General features: G+C 35.5%; 2 protein-coding genes across 2 annotated transcripts; both read left to right on the forward strand.

Moving 5' to 3' along the window:
• The first annotated feature begins 935 nt into the window (after positions 1–935).
• LOC110617235 lies at positions 936–7,692 on the forward strand. The gene is made up of 12 exons (XM_021759896.2): positions 936–2,157; positions 2,703–2,905; positions 2,999–3,196; positions 3,515–3,586; positions 4,261–4,356; positions 4,526–4,605; positions 4,797–4,872; positions 5,219–5,429; positions 5,646–5,842; positions 6,095–6,200; positions 6,417–6,506; positions 6,617–7,692. The coding sequence occupies exons 1-12, from the start codon at positions 1,644–1,646 to the stop codon at positions 7,369–7,371; spliced, it is 2,598 nt and encodes an 865-aa protein (XP_021615588.1). The 5' UTR covers positions 936–1,643; the 3' UTR covers positions 7,372–7,692.
• Positions 7,693–9,731: 2,039 nt separating this feature from the next.
• LOC110617128 lies at positions 9,732–14,066 on the forward strand. The gene is made up of 12 exons (XM_021759739.2): positions 9,732–10,433; positions 10,520–10,722; positions 10,826–11,023; positions 11,354–11,425; positions 11,734–11,829; positions 11,921–12,000; positions 12,078–12,153; positions 12,267–12,477; positions 12,621–12,826; positions 12,911–13,016; positions 13,099–13,188; positions 13,273–14,066. Exons 1-12 carry the CDS (start codon positions 9,941–9,943, stop codon positions 14,001–14,003), a joined length of 2,562 nt encoding a protein of 853 aa, XP_021615431.1. The 5' UTR covers positions 9,732–9,940; the 3' UTR covers positions 14,004–14,066.
• The last annotated feature ends 778 nt before the right edge of the window (positions 14,067–14,844 follow it).

The raw sequence follows: 14,844 nt of genomic DNA on the forward strand, positions 1-14,844 counted from the left end.
CACTTGTGATTCTTGAATTTTGTTGTTATCCAAGCTCTTCCTTTTTTTCTTTTTTAATTATAATTAAGATATTCTTAAGTCAATTTTTACACATTAAATTTTTTTTTTTTGGGGGGTCGAAGTTAATTGTTAGGACATAACTAGAGCCAAAGCAAGATCATGTCAGATACTGACTCATGAAGAGAATTACATAAAAATTAAGTATTGATGGAGAACAATGACAGGCTCATTATTTTCTTTTTAATTTTATATTTTGAATATATATGTGGTCGGAAATTAAGTGTAGGGAAGTTGGGATTTAATAAGGTGGTTGATGAAATCAAAGGGAAATTTATTTGGTCACCATTACAGGGACGTAAAGGGAAATTTATTACAATATTTAGCATCAGAATAGAATTACCAAGTTTTTGTTCACATGGATAACTACATCCTAGTGTCATATTTGGTCATTTCACATGGGGACATATCCCATTCTAACCAACTCATATACCAAAATATAATCCTCCTTTATTTCATAAAAAAAAAATAATATTGTTTACAATCTTTTTTAAAAAAGTACATTTCCTTTGAATATTTTTATTTTTTATTTTAAACGTAATGATAACACCTTTCCTCAAATAATACATTAATTTTTTTTCCTGACTCATTATTTTTCGTCGTCTTATTCAAACATGGGGGTCTGATGTAAGCAAGATAACATCCATCCACGCTCGTCTTGATGCGAAAAGGATTTCCCTTTTTTTCTTTTTTTATTAGTTAGATATACACATATCCAATTATGTATAAAATAAATTTATATTCTGTCAAAAGGCGTTTTTTTTTCTAAAAACAAAAATTAAAAAAGAATGTAAATAGCTTTCGTTGCAGTTGCAGAATTTAACAAAAAATAAGGAAAATATAAAAGAGAAAGAAAGTTTCTTCTGTGTTGTCCAAGATACGGAATCCTCTCTGCTTCGGTGGTCCTATATCCTATGCATAATATGCTTAACTGTGAAGCAGAGCAAGCTCGCTCAGTCAAACCAAACCTTCAACAAAACGACACCGCATCCGTGATTCTGCTCTGTCTTTATACTCTGCCTCTTTATCTGCTTTCTCTGTAAATATCTACATACAACTCTATTATACATTCTTTTTTACACACCAAACCAAATTCTTGCCTTTCACGAGATGATAATAGCTCTTTAGTCTTTTTTTCTTTGTCCCCTTTCTTCCTTTCTTTCTCTCTGTATCTATAAGAGTTTCACGTGTACCCGTTTATTGAACTGTTCGAGGCTTTCAGCCTGTGATTCTATTTTGCTTTGAATTGAGTGTTTTTGGTAGTATTTTCAGCTTTATTCTTATCTATTTCACTCAAGTTTAGATTTTTTTTTTCCTTTTTATTCTGGGTCATACTTGAGGTATTAAAGCTCTGTTCCTTTTTCATTTTGTCCAACTTTAAGGTTACTGTTTTCTGGGTTTTACTCAAAAGTGAATTTCTGTTTGCTTGAATTCTAATTCCAAGTGTATTTTACTGTTATTCGGTTCTTTGACCTGGCTTCTCACACAAATTTGTGCTGCCTCTTAATCTGGGATTTGGTTGCAAGAGATCACCCACATTTGGGTTGTCTTTGATCTTTCATTTTCGTTGCAGAAAAGCTAAAAAAATGAAGGGATTTTTGCTCTTCAATTTCTTGATTTTACTTTTTATGTCTTTGCTGTGCGGTCTTGGTGTGAGCAAAGAGTGTACAAATATTCCAACTCAGCTCTCATCTCATACATTCCGATATGAACTACTATCATCAAACAATGAAACATGGAAGGAAGAAGTGTTTGCTCACTACCATTTGATACCAACTGACGATTCAGCTTGGTCTAATTTGCTGCCACGAAAGATACTGAAAGAAGAAGACGAGTTTGATTGGGCAGTGACGTATAGAAAAATGAAAAGAACTCTTCAATCATCTGGACAATTCCTTAAGGAAGTGTCATTGCATAATGTGAGATTGGATTCAAGTTCGATTCAATGGAGGGCACAGCAAACAAATTTAGAGTACTTGTTGATGTTGGATGTGGATAGGTTGGTGTGGAGCTTTAGGAAGACTGCTGGATTGCCGACACCCGGCACAGCATATGGTGGCTGGGAGGCCCCGGATTGTGAGCTTCGAGGTCACTTTGTAGGTTAGTTGAGTATATGATTTTTTTTTTTGCTGATATTAATGGATTTAACCTCCTATCTGCCTGATTACTGTTCATAATTATATGCTTTTAGCTCTTTTTGAATATGGAAAGTGAAGGGGTGGCGTTAGATTCTGCTGGAATTCTCTAAACAACTCATTAGATTCTCATAAATGCTTGGGAATTCAAGCAGGGCCGTTAAGACACCTTTTTAAAAGTGTAAAGGATCAATATCACACTATCCTTATTATGCTTTTTATCTGTTCATCCCCCTCTTTCTTTTTGGTAGAATGAGTCTTTAATACTCACTCATTGGTTTTTTCTTCGTTAGAGGACATATTTTTCCAATGCTACTTCTCCCTTCCTCATGAGGATATATTCTTTGAGTTTTGTCATCAAGCTGTGTGAAGTTGAATTCCTTTGAAGTCTTAAACTTATCTTTGTGCACTTTTGACAATATCTCCACAAAGCTGTGTTCTCCTTATAAAACTCTCACTGAGATTTTAGGCATGGTTCACAATGAATAAATTGATTTCATCATTTTGTAGGGCACTACTTGAGCGCATCAGCACATATGTGGGCTAGTACTCATAATTTTACTCTCCAAAAGAAAATGTCTGCTGTGGTGTCTGCTCTATCTGCCTGTCAGGAAAAAATAGGTTCGGGTTACCTGTCTGCTTTTCCATCTGAGCTATTTGATCGCTTTGAAGCTATAAAACCCGTCTGGGCTCCATATTATACTATTCATAAGGTAAATTTCTACTTTTCAATTTCTTTCACAAGATAGAATCACTGATGCTGTTAAAGTCATGTAACTAATATGTGTCTTCTCGACTTATGACAGATCTTGGCAGGTCTCTTGGATCAATATACATTTGCAGATGATGCTCAATCTTTAAAAATTGTGAAATGGATGGTTGAGTATTTTTACAACCGTGTGCAAAAAGTTATATTCCAATACAGCATTGAGAGACATTTTCTTTCACTCAATGAAGAAACTGGGGGTATGAATGATGTCCTTTACAGGTTATTCAGCATAACTGTAAGTTGTCTAACCTACATATGGAGTTCTTTTACCTCAGCTTCCCTATTCTGCACTTATGACCATGCTATATAATGTCTCTTGAGCTCTGGTCCAGAGGATGTTTTTACAAGTAATTTGGAACTTTCCTTTAGTATTCTGCTCCTCATATTTTGTATTATGCCTTATTATAGCAGCTGGAGTGCTGGACATGATTCTTGTGAGTTTCATTGAATTTGAAAATGCTCATGGAAGATGGGCATTTGATATCTATAGCAATATTGAATTATGCAATAATTCCTGTTCTCTGACATGAGCCTTCACTGTATCTGTATGCAGGGAGATCCAAAGCATTTAATATTGGCTCACCTTTTTGACAAGCCATGCTTCCTTGGCTTGCTCGCAGTACAGGTAATTAATTGTTACATTTTTATGCTTTTTTTTTTTCCTTCCCCTTCCCTAAAAGAAACATTGAAGCATCCCTCCACACTCCAGCCGTGAGTAAGTTTTATCATAGTCCTGTGTGGTGTGGATTTCTATCCATAAAGCCTAACTCTGATAGCTAAAAAAATTTATCATTTGTCATAAGTGTAGATAAGGCTGAATAGTTGGACAAATATAAATGTATTTCAGGTCTGATGGTATGGTTGATACTTATTGCTGTGGACATTTGCAGAACTAAGTGCTGCCATGCTCTTTTAACTTGTTGACTCTGATACACTTATGGTCGTATTCCAATTTGTGAAGGGTTCTGGTCCATGAAATTAAAAGAAACTGAAAATGCTATTAAATTTCTTCTACTTAATAAATGTTATAATGATTAGTATAATCATTTTAGGATTGTCATTAAGCAAATTGATTTGAATTTCAGATTGGCTAGAATTTAAAGCCTGTAATTATGATGTGGGGCTGAGGTATCAGGGTATGGACACAGGCAGAGAGTTAAGGTGAGTCTCCAGTTTGAGGGTGGAGGGTGCAGGCTTTAGGAATGAAACAGAGGTCAAAGTTGTTTAGGAAGGCGCTGACATGGAGAATTTTAAGAATGCTTGATATTCTCTCAGTGAAGTTCCATCTGTCACTTGCAGGCTGATGACATATCAGGTTTCCATGCCAACACACATATCCCTGTTGTTATTGGATCGCAAATGCGGTATGAAGTAACTGGTGATACCCTTTATAAGGTAAACTCAATATGTTTATTAGGATCATCTAAAAATAAATTCTCGCTGAAATCTAGTCAGTGCATATAATGTTTCTTATTGTAGGTTTTAAGTCTTTGTAGAAGATATTCTTCATTTTTGGAAGAAATTCCTAACTCCCTTCCCTTTCATTATAAATTTCATGGTCCAGGAAATAGGGACATTCTTCATGGACATTGTTAATTCTTCTCACAGCTATGCAACTGGAGGAACATCAGTAAGCGAGTTCTGGTACGGACATAGGCATTTCTAAGTTAAACACGATAGCTGTTTTAATTACTGTTCTGTCATAGATGAGCTCTTTCTCATTAGAGAAGTTACTTGAAAGGTTTACATGTGTCCCTTTACCTGGTTATTTATTGGATTCATGCTGCTCCCTGATCCTATGTTGTTTTGACTCCCTTGCCTTCACCTATGAGTAGGTCAGACCCAAAACGCTTGGCTAGTACACTTTCAACGGAGAATGAAGAATCATGCACGACTTATAATATGCTCAAGGTAACTCCTCCTTTTCTCTCTTCCCCTTCTATCTCAAGTCCTTGATGGTGATGTGGAAAATTTTCACAGATATGCAGAAATTTTGTTTGTGGTTCACATAATGTTTGTAAATATTTGATATCAGTAAATATCCTATATTCGTTGTTTGCTTTGTTAAAATTTTTGAGTTGTATATCATGGAACTGGAGATTTATCTTTTATCTTTTGAAATACTGATTTTGATGATTTTTTTTTTGTTGTTATTGATTAGATGGTATCTGCAATCATTCATGTTCAATTTTCTTTTTCTCACAAGTGTTAACATAAAACTCCTGCACGAATGCTCAGCACATGTTTCAATATACAGGTCTCTCGTCACCTATTTCGATGGACCAAAGAAATGGCATATGCAGATTATTATGAACGAGCTCTAACAAATGGTGTGTTAGGCATCCAAAGAGGAACAGAACCTGGAGTGATGATTTACATGCTTCCACAAAGACCTGGAAGTTCTAAGGCCAGAAGTTACCACGGATGGGGGACGCAGTTTGACTCTTTCTGGTGCTGCTATGGAACAGGTGTGGCTCTGATTATGTATTTTTCAACCCTTTTCTTCAGGAGAGGCTGAATCATACTAAACATTTTCTGTCTGATGTGATGATTTCCTTTTGTTCATTATTTCCTTCCCTTCTTTGGTTATCTGAAGTTCTGAACTGCTAACTGAATTGCCATTTCTGGTAACAATTGATAAATGTCTTTCTGCTAATGAGCAGCAATCTGAACTTCATCCACAGGAATTGAATCATTTTCAAAGCTGGGAGATTCAATATATTTTGAAGAGGAAGGAGAAACCCCTGGTCTTTATGTCGTCCAGTATGTATCAAGTTCTCTTGATTGGAAAATTGGACAAATGGTGCTCAATCTGAAAGCTGATCCTGTTGTGTCTTGGGATCCTTATCTTCGAGTGACATTTACCTTCTCTCCAAACGAGGTAGCAGCCACAAATAATTCATAGTCTTAATAACATAGAAGTTAGTGTAGCTATTGGAACTAGGTGCTTTGCTATAATTTATTCTCTTTATCACTCAATTTGCTGCAATAAAAAGTGGCATGGTCATATCTCCTGTTAATTCTTTCTTTCTCTTTGTGTAAGAGCTTGCTGATTGTCTCTTTTAACAAGTGTTAAGTTGACCCAGAAAAGGGGGTAAGTAACTAGTGCGCTTGTTGATACTGATCTCTGCAGGGGGCAAGCCAACAATCCACGTTGAATTTTCGGATACCGATCTGGACAAATTCGGATGGTGCCAAGGCAACATTAAATGCTCAAAGTTTGTCTGTGCCAGCTCCAGGTGTGGAGTACAATCATGCCCGTCCTTGATTTATTTACCATGTTATATGTTTTGGTTATTTTTAAACAGTTGCAATTTATATAAATATATATATGCACATATTCTGTTTTATCCTTCTGATGACAAATCAGCAATAGGGAAGTTCATTTGGTATCTTAAAGTGCAGAATTTTTGGATCCAATCAGGATTTATATTTGGTATTCTATGCCTGAGCAGGTAGTTTTTTATCAATCACCAGAAAATGGAGCAATAGTGACAAATTTTCCCTTCAATTGCCACTCAGTTTGAGAACAGAGGCTATTAAAGGTACTTTCAAGGGAAAACCTGCCTTTCTGTGATTCTTGCTAAACATTTTATAACATATCCATATTATGAAAAGTCTATGACTGACTGACAGTATTCTGAACAATATTCAGATGACCGGTCCGAGTATGCTTCTGTTCAGGCAATTCTTTATGGCCCTTATCTGCTTGCGGGTCATACCAGTGGTGCATGGAACATCGACTCTGGGTCAGCAAATTCTTTTTCAGACTGGATAACTCCAATTCCTGCCACTCACAACAATAATCTAGTATCTTTTACCCAACAATCTGGAGATTCAGCTTTTGTCTTAACAAACTCAAACCAAACAATTACAATGGAAAAGTTGCCAGAATCCGGCACTGATGCATCTGTTTATGCAACGTTTAGACTCATCTCCAATGCTTCTTCTTCATCAGAATTATCAACAACTGAAGTTTGTCTTGGAAACTATGTCATGCTAGAACCATTTGATCTACCCGGCATGGTTTTGGTGCAACAAGGAGAAGATGGCATTGCAATCGCAAATTCTGATGGTGGCGATGGGTCATCCATTTTCCGCTTGGTTTCAGGATTGGATGGGAAAAATGGAACCATATCCTTGGAGTCAGTAAGCCATGAGAACTGCTATGTGTTTAGCGGCGCAGATTATAAGGCAGGAACAAGCTTAAAGCTTACCTGCAATACAGAGTCCTCGGACATTCATCAAGGTGCCAGCTTTATAATGAGCAAAGGATTAAGCGAGTATCATCCCATCAGCTTTGTAGCAAAGGGAGGGAAAAGGAATTATGTTCTTGAACCATTAATGAGCTTCAGAGATGAATCCTATACTATTTATTTTAACATTCTTGGGAGGAATCAGAAAACCTAGTCTATTCTCTATGGCAATAAATTACTTCTATTGCAAATGGGCTGAAGTGATACTAAGAAGAATTTAGGGAAAAGAAGATCATGATCCCAGTGTGGATCTTCAGGGTAGTTTATTTCTGTTATTGGGTTTATTATGTAGCCTCTGATTTTTCAGGTTTCTCATCACTTGTACCACTGCCCAAGGATGGCTCAGTATTATAGGTATATAGATAACGATTACCTGATGTGTTCTTCTTTGTTAAAAGGATGTTTCAGCATTTGAATCTGAAACGTCAACAATATTGATCCAGGCTACTTTGAATCCGAAGTCTCTCTCTTTTCATCTTAATTCTTTTAATAAAAATGGTAAAGTACATTCTAATTCATAAATTTTAACATAATTAACGGATTGATTTCTATATTTTTAAAATCCAACACTTAAATTTTTCTATAATTAATTCATTCAAATTAGAGGTCTTTTTATTTATCTATAATTAATTCATTTAAATTAGAGGTTTTTTTTTTATCTATTTTTACCATTAAAATGTGAAAATAAAATATAGAAATGTGAAAATAATATATAGAAATTTCTTTATTATTAACAAATTACACTTTAATTTCTTTTGATAAGTAAGGCCTCCAGTTTAGTCTCAGGGCTTATCCTGTTTCAGTTTTCAGTTTAATGGTTGAAGGAGATAGGAATTGGGCTGCTGAGTTCTCTCATATGATTCCTGTTTAATCAAATTCTTATCAAAATTTCATGATTGGGAGCATGTTTGGCATCACTGTTAGACTAATTTTAAAGAAATACACTTTCTTAAAAATTTTATTTAAAAAAAAAATAAAATTTTTTAAAATAATTTAATAATAAAAATAATAAAATAATTTTTTTCAATTTACCACTGCGCTAAGCTGTGAGTGTAAAATGATTTATTTTATTAAATATTCTTTTAACCTCTAAATTTAATGCCAAACAAACACAAATTTTTTCAAAGGAAAATCTAATTTTCATCTTGAAATGGGAGCAGTTGATTTAAATATGATTTTAATTTAATTAAGGACTAGATTTCAAGTAGACTATTTTAAATTGTTTTAATTAGATTCAGTTTCAAATTAGATTAATTTAGTTTCGAATCTGGACCACACTGTATGCATGAATCGCGGGTGACTATTCAAAAAAAAGAAAAAAAAAAAAAAGATAAATTTCATATATTACTATAAAAAGGATGGGTATATCCAGAATCATCTCCCAAACCGCATAAGGGAAGAAATTAATAGAGAATCCATCAATAGAATGAACCACTCTATTCACATGTCCTCTAACCTATCCAATCTTAACATTAGGATGACATTGAAAAAAAATCTAACGATCATAAATAATTAAGCTAAAAGCAAAATTATCTAAAATAAAAGACTACAAAACATTAACTATCGGCTAAATAAGCTTCTGAATCACAAATAAAATAGTCATTCTACAGGTTAATGCCTCTGGAACAGCGGGTTCACAATATCTTCTTGATAACCTGAAACTGAAATCATATAGCCACCTGCATTTTCAGCCACAAACCCAAAGCTACACACTTTCACATTGAAAGGTCGTTGCATCCATGAATAAGTTCCAACCTGAATTATCAATATTTGAACTCAAATTAAAAATCACAGCCGCTATATTTGCAGAGAACTGAATAGGCTGAATCTATCCAGTATGTTGTCTATTCGACGAGAGATAACATTGTATATAATTTGATTCGGAAGTCTAGATATGGCAAACAATAAAAGAATATAACTTAGTCACTTTACTTTTCATGGAATTTCATAGTTATACAAATTTATTAGAGGAAGTGTCACTTTATATTCAAGACTATTCGCCAGCGACTTGAGTTTTTAAACAATGTAAAAGAATGTTATCCACTGTCTCAACCGCAGAACACTAATGAGGACAACTACCATCTACACTAATCCTTTTTCTTTGCAAATCATATTTACATTAAATTTATTATTAGATTAAATTACACTATTAATAAAACAGATTAGCAATTGTATTTGGTTTAAACAGTAATCCTTATTTTGCATGATTTATTTATAATAAAAATTTATTTATAAAATTATGTAAAATTTAAATTTTTTAAATAAAAAATTAAATTAAAAATAATATTTTTTTTCATTTTAAATAAAAAAATTAATTAAATTAAATTTTCACAAAATTCATGCCATACTAGATTAAAAAAAAGTGAGAAAAAGCAATTTCTATTCTGAATATATCTTTTTGTCTTATTTAAGATTTTGTCATTGTGGATTAGATATGGATAAGATAAATTATGAAAAATCAAAAACAAACTTTCTAAAATTAGTGCGAAATATTTCCATTTGGAACTTGAGAAATCCTATTCTCCCTCCAAAAACATATCTCATCTCTCTCTCCTTAAACTGTAATCTGTATAAAAGGCACTCTGGATAGAGTTCTACTTAGAATTTCCTCTCTCAGAGATCTTCGTTTGTTCTTCTCGTCTCTTGTATTTTTAAGCCTAAAGATTTCTTCCTTTTTGTTTTTCTCTTTCGTTTTCTCATATGAGCTTCAAAACTACGTATTAATGGAGAGAAAAATGAAGGGTGCTGTGCTCATTAATGTATTAGTTCTGCTACTGCTATATGGATTTGCCATGGGCAAGGAGTGCACAAACACCATCCCAGGCATGAGTTTACAATATGAAATTGCATCAACAAAAAATGAGACATGGAAAAAACAGATGTTTTCTCAATTCAAGGTGAATACAGTGTATGAGAAAACAGCAAATGTGTCGAAAGGCAGCACTTTGAATTGGAAAAAGATTTCTGATCAAATCACCAAAGCTGTCAAGTCCAATCCTCCTCGACATCTTCTCAAGGAAGTTTCATTACATGATGTTAGGTTGGAACCAGATTCACCCCACTGGAGAGCTCAACAGACAAATTTAGAGTACCTGCTGATGCTGGATGCTGATAGATTGGTCTGGAGCTTCAGGAAAACATCAGGCCTGCCCACTCCTGGCAAACCATACGGGGGCTGGGAAGCACCAGATATTGAGCTCAGGGGTCATTTTGTAGGTCAGTTTGGTTTGCCCTTTTTCTTGATCATGGTTTTTGCAATGCAGCCAATCTCCCCCTCTTACATTTCTTTTAGAATCTTGCAGGACATTACTTGAGTGCCACAGCAAAAATGTGGGCTAGCACTCACAATACAACTCTCCGACAGAAAATGTCTGCAGTTGTTTCGGCTCTTTCAGATTGTCAGCAGAAAGTGGGAACAGGTTACATTTCTGCTTTTCCAACTGAGCAATTTGATCGCTATGAATCTCTTGTATATGTGTGGGCACCATATTACACCATTCATAAGGTAGATTCCATTTTAAAAACCCATTTGAATTAAGCAATCATAGAACTTTTGAGACCTTGCTAGAGTTGTGTGTGAATTGAATTCTGACTGTCTGCTTTGACAGATAATGTCAGGTCTTCTGGATCAACATACAATTGCTCAAAATCGTCAAGCTCTGAAAATGCTGACTTGGATGGTTGATTACTTCTACAACCGTATTCAAAATGTTATTTTAGAGTTCAGTCTGGCAAGACACTATGCAGCTCTTAATGAGGAAACTGGTGGCATGAATGATGTTCTTTATAGGTTGTACTCCATTACGGTATGTGAAATTCTCTATTCTTTATTTATCTAATTTCTTAATATGTTTCGGTGTAATCCATAACAGTAGCTAAAGTTATCTGCATGCTTATTTGTACTCCATTACAGCAGGTGACCTACCTAATAGAATTTTCCTTTGCTTTCACTAATTGCTTAATATTTGTAAAATTTCCCTTTTTATTTTCCTTCTGATTTCTTGGTATGCTTCTGTCTGTAGTTCATCAAAGCAAGTGAAATTATCCGTAATTTCATTATTTTCCCTAATTTCTTACAGCTTCTCATTATGGTCCTGTCCTAACTGATGCTAATCCTGCGTGTTTCATGTACACAGAGAAATCCTAAGCATTTAGTGATGGCTCAACTCTTCGACAAACCATGCTTTCTAGGGGAGCTTGCAGTACAGGTAGAAATCTTGCATTGTTTAAAAAACTTTCCTCCCAAATCTAAACATTACTTTAGAAACACTCACTCACCTCCAAAAACGTCTTCCTAAATATACTCTTACTTTCAGGTTTCTGTCTATTTCTAAGTTTTGTTCCTCAGAAAAACCAACCACAACCATTGGAGTGATTAAGTGCCCTGTTCACTAGTGGTTTTGCCGGATTTGGTTAACTAAATGCTAAACTTGACCTGTGTATGTTAGTTCTACTAATTAAGTGCGAAATAATTCATTCTTGACACCACCTTTCTTGTATATGATGTGTATATTAGGCTAATGACCTAGCTGGTTTCCATGTCAATACGCATATCCCAATTGTTATTGGATCACAAATGAGGTATGAAGTCATCGGTGATCCTCTTCACAAGGTAAATTTCTCTCCATTGATGATTTGGTTTTTCAACCTGCAACGCCTATTCTCAACACAACCTAACATTAAATCGTTTGTTTTTGCACCAGAGTATAGCAATGTACTTCATGGACATAATTAATTCTACACACAGTTTCGCTACAGGGGGGACATCCATTGATGAACACTGGTACTGAGTTGTTACTGATATACGTTGTTACTTCTATTCCTTTATTTTCTTATTCTCCTGCCTCAATGAATGAGCAGGAAAGAACCAAGTCGCCTAGCATCCTATCTAGTGCCAAATAATGAGGAATCATGTACAACTCATAACATGCTAAAGGTATATCTAGGCAATTTTTACACTGTCAATGCTGGAAGCTGTAATGTGCATGGAGATGTAATTTGCTTTTGATTCTTCATATTGAATAACATTGCCAATGCTTCATTTTGTAGGTTTCTCGCAATCTTTTTAGATGGACTAAAGCAATGGCTTATGCAGATCATTATGAGCGTGCACTGACTAATGGTGTACTGAGTGTCCAAAGAGGAACAGAGCCAGGAGTCATGATTTATTTTCTTCCACTTGGTCCTGGGAATACCAAGGCTATAAGCAGCCATGGCTGGGGAACACCTTTTAATTCTTTCTGGTGCTGCTACGGCACAGGTGACGGATTAACTGTGAATTTGCAGCTTTTAACTTCACCAAGCGTTTTAGATTTTTCATTTTCTTGTCTTGATTAGTCGCTTTTGCTTCTTGTTGAACTTGACAAGTCAAGCACATATGCCGTTTCCTTGTTGTCTCTGTAGCAATTGAATCATTCTCAAAATTGGGAGATTCCATTTATTTTGAAGACAGAGGAAAAGTCCCAAGACTTTACATCATCCAATATATATCCAGCTCTTTCAACTGGTATCATGGACAGACTGTGATTAATCAGAAAGTTGAGCCTGTTATTTCATGGGATCCTTACCTTAAAGTGATAATAAAGACTTCAGCTCTTCCAAGCTCAGAGGTTTTCTTTCTGTTCTCCATTGATTATTAGTTGTTAAATGGTCGAAACCTTAACGTCTCTTCAACATCAACAATGTTAATGCAGGGAAGAAGCCAATTCTCTACCTTGAAACTGCGGATACCAATTTGGACAAATGTAAGTGGTGCTAAGGCAGCAATAAACGAAGAAAATCTAAAACTACCAGCTCCAGGTGTGAAATTATACTTTTTTTTTTCTGTAATCATTTCATATCATAGATGATTTAGTTTCTTGATTATCATTCCGTAATGCAGGTAATTTCCTATCAGTCACTAGAAAATGGGCTCCTAACGACACATTAACCCTCCAGCTGCCTATTAATTTGAGACTAGAGGCAATTAAAGGTAAGCAATATGTGCTAACAAAATTCAACCAATCTTCTTTTACATTTTATGTAACTGACAGATTCTTTTTTCTTACAATTTTAGATGACAGGCCTGAATATGCTTCCGTTAAGGCAATACTTTATGGCCCTTATCTGCTTGCGGGGCATTCCGACGGCGACTGGAACATCAAAACTGGAAATGCAACTTCCCTTTCAGATTGGATAACTCCAATCCCTCATACTTATAATAACCATTTGGTCACTTTTACCCAACAGTCAGGAAACTCAACCTTTTTCTTGATGAACTCAAGCCAAATCATTATAATGGGAAACTCTGCTCGATTTGGCAATAATACTGCTCTTCAGGCCACTTTCAGGCTCGTTTTTGCTGACAAATCTCCTTCAAACGTTTTATCTACTCAGGATGCCATTGGAAAGACGGTGATGCTAGAACCATTTGATCATCCAGGAATGCTAGTAGTGGTTCGAGCAGATAAAACACTGGCGATTGGAGACCAGGGACCTTCTGCTTTCCACTTGATCGCAGGGTTGGATGCAAAAGGAACAGTATCTCTGGAGTCAGAAACACACAAGGGCTGTTTTGTTTACGGCGCTGTGACTAAACATTCAGGTCGACGCTTGGCGCTCAAGTGCGACTTGGATGTATCGAATTCTAAGGATGCTCATGCTGCCAGCTTCGTAATGCGGAAGGGAATGAGTAGATACCATCCTATCAGCTTTGTGGCAAGAGGAGCAACAAGGAATTTTCTTTTGGAGCCATTGCTGAACTATAAAAATGAAACATATACTGTTTATTTCAACATTCATGCTTAAGAACTGTTGACAGTCACAGGGTTGGAAATAAAAATTTTGAACAAGGAATTCGCATGAATCCTACACATTTTATAAATTTAGAGATGCAGCGCGAATTCAAATTAATCATATAATATATATAATCAAAAAAAAAAAAAGAAAATATTTTTAACACATATATAAGATGATGGACCTTGTTCAAGTCTGCATGTATGCGACCAGACTCTTAGGTCTATAAAAGGGCTTAATTGAGCTTAATGGGATAATCTTCTCCAAAATACCCTTAGGCAATTTGGAGCAACTCACTTGACCAAACTATCAATACGAGACGCTACAATCTCCTTCGGTGCTAAATCAGGACTGAGCCCTTGGACATTCTGGTCTCTTGTATTATTGAGCCTGAAGATTTTTGCTTTCTGCTTTCTCTTTATTGTTGGAATGTTTTTTTTGTTTTTTGATTTTCTTTTGAACTTCAAAGCGGATGGTTTAAAGTTCTATGTTTTTTCATAAGAAAGAAAAATGGAGGGTTCTGTGCTCTTTGAAGTGTTAGGTCTGCTACTGCTATATGGGCAATGAGTTCATCTATTCAGGATGTCATCATGCTAGAACCATTTGATTATCCAGGAACGGTGGTAGCGGTTCAAGCAGATAAAACATTGGCGATTGGAAGCAGGGCACTTCTGCTTTTCACTTGATTGCAGGATTGGATGCAAAAGGAACAGTAGCCCTGGAGTCAGAAACACTCAAAGGCTGTTTCATGTATGGCGGTGCGACTAACAATTCGCGACAAAGCTTGGCGCTCAAATGCAAGTTGGATGCAACGAATGCTGAGGATGCTCAAGCTGCCAGCTTTGTAATGCAG

Source organism: Manihot esculenta, chromosome 6 (genome assembly GCF_001659605.2).
Source record: "Manihot esculenta cultivar AM560-2 chromosome 6, M.esculenta_v8, whole genome shotgun sequence".
Lineage (NCBI taxonomy): Eukaryota > Viridiplantae > Streptophyta > Magnoliopsida > Malpighiales > Euphorbiaceae > Manihot > Manihot esculenta.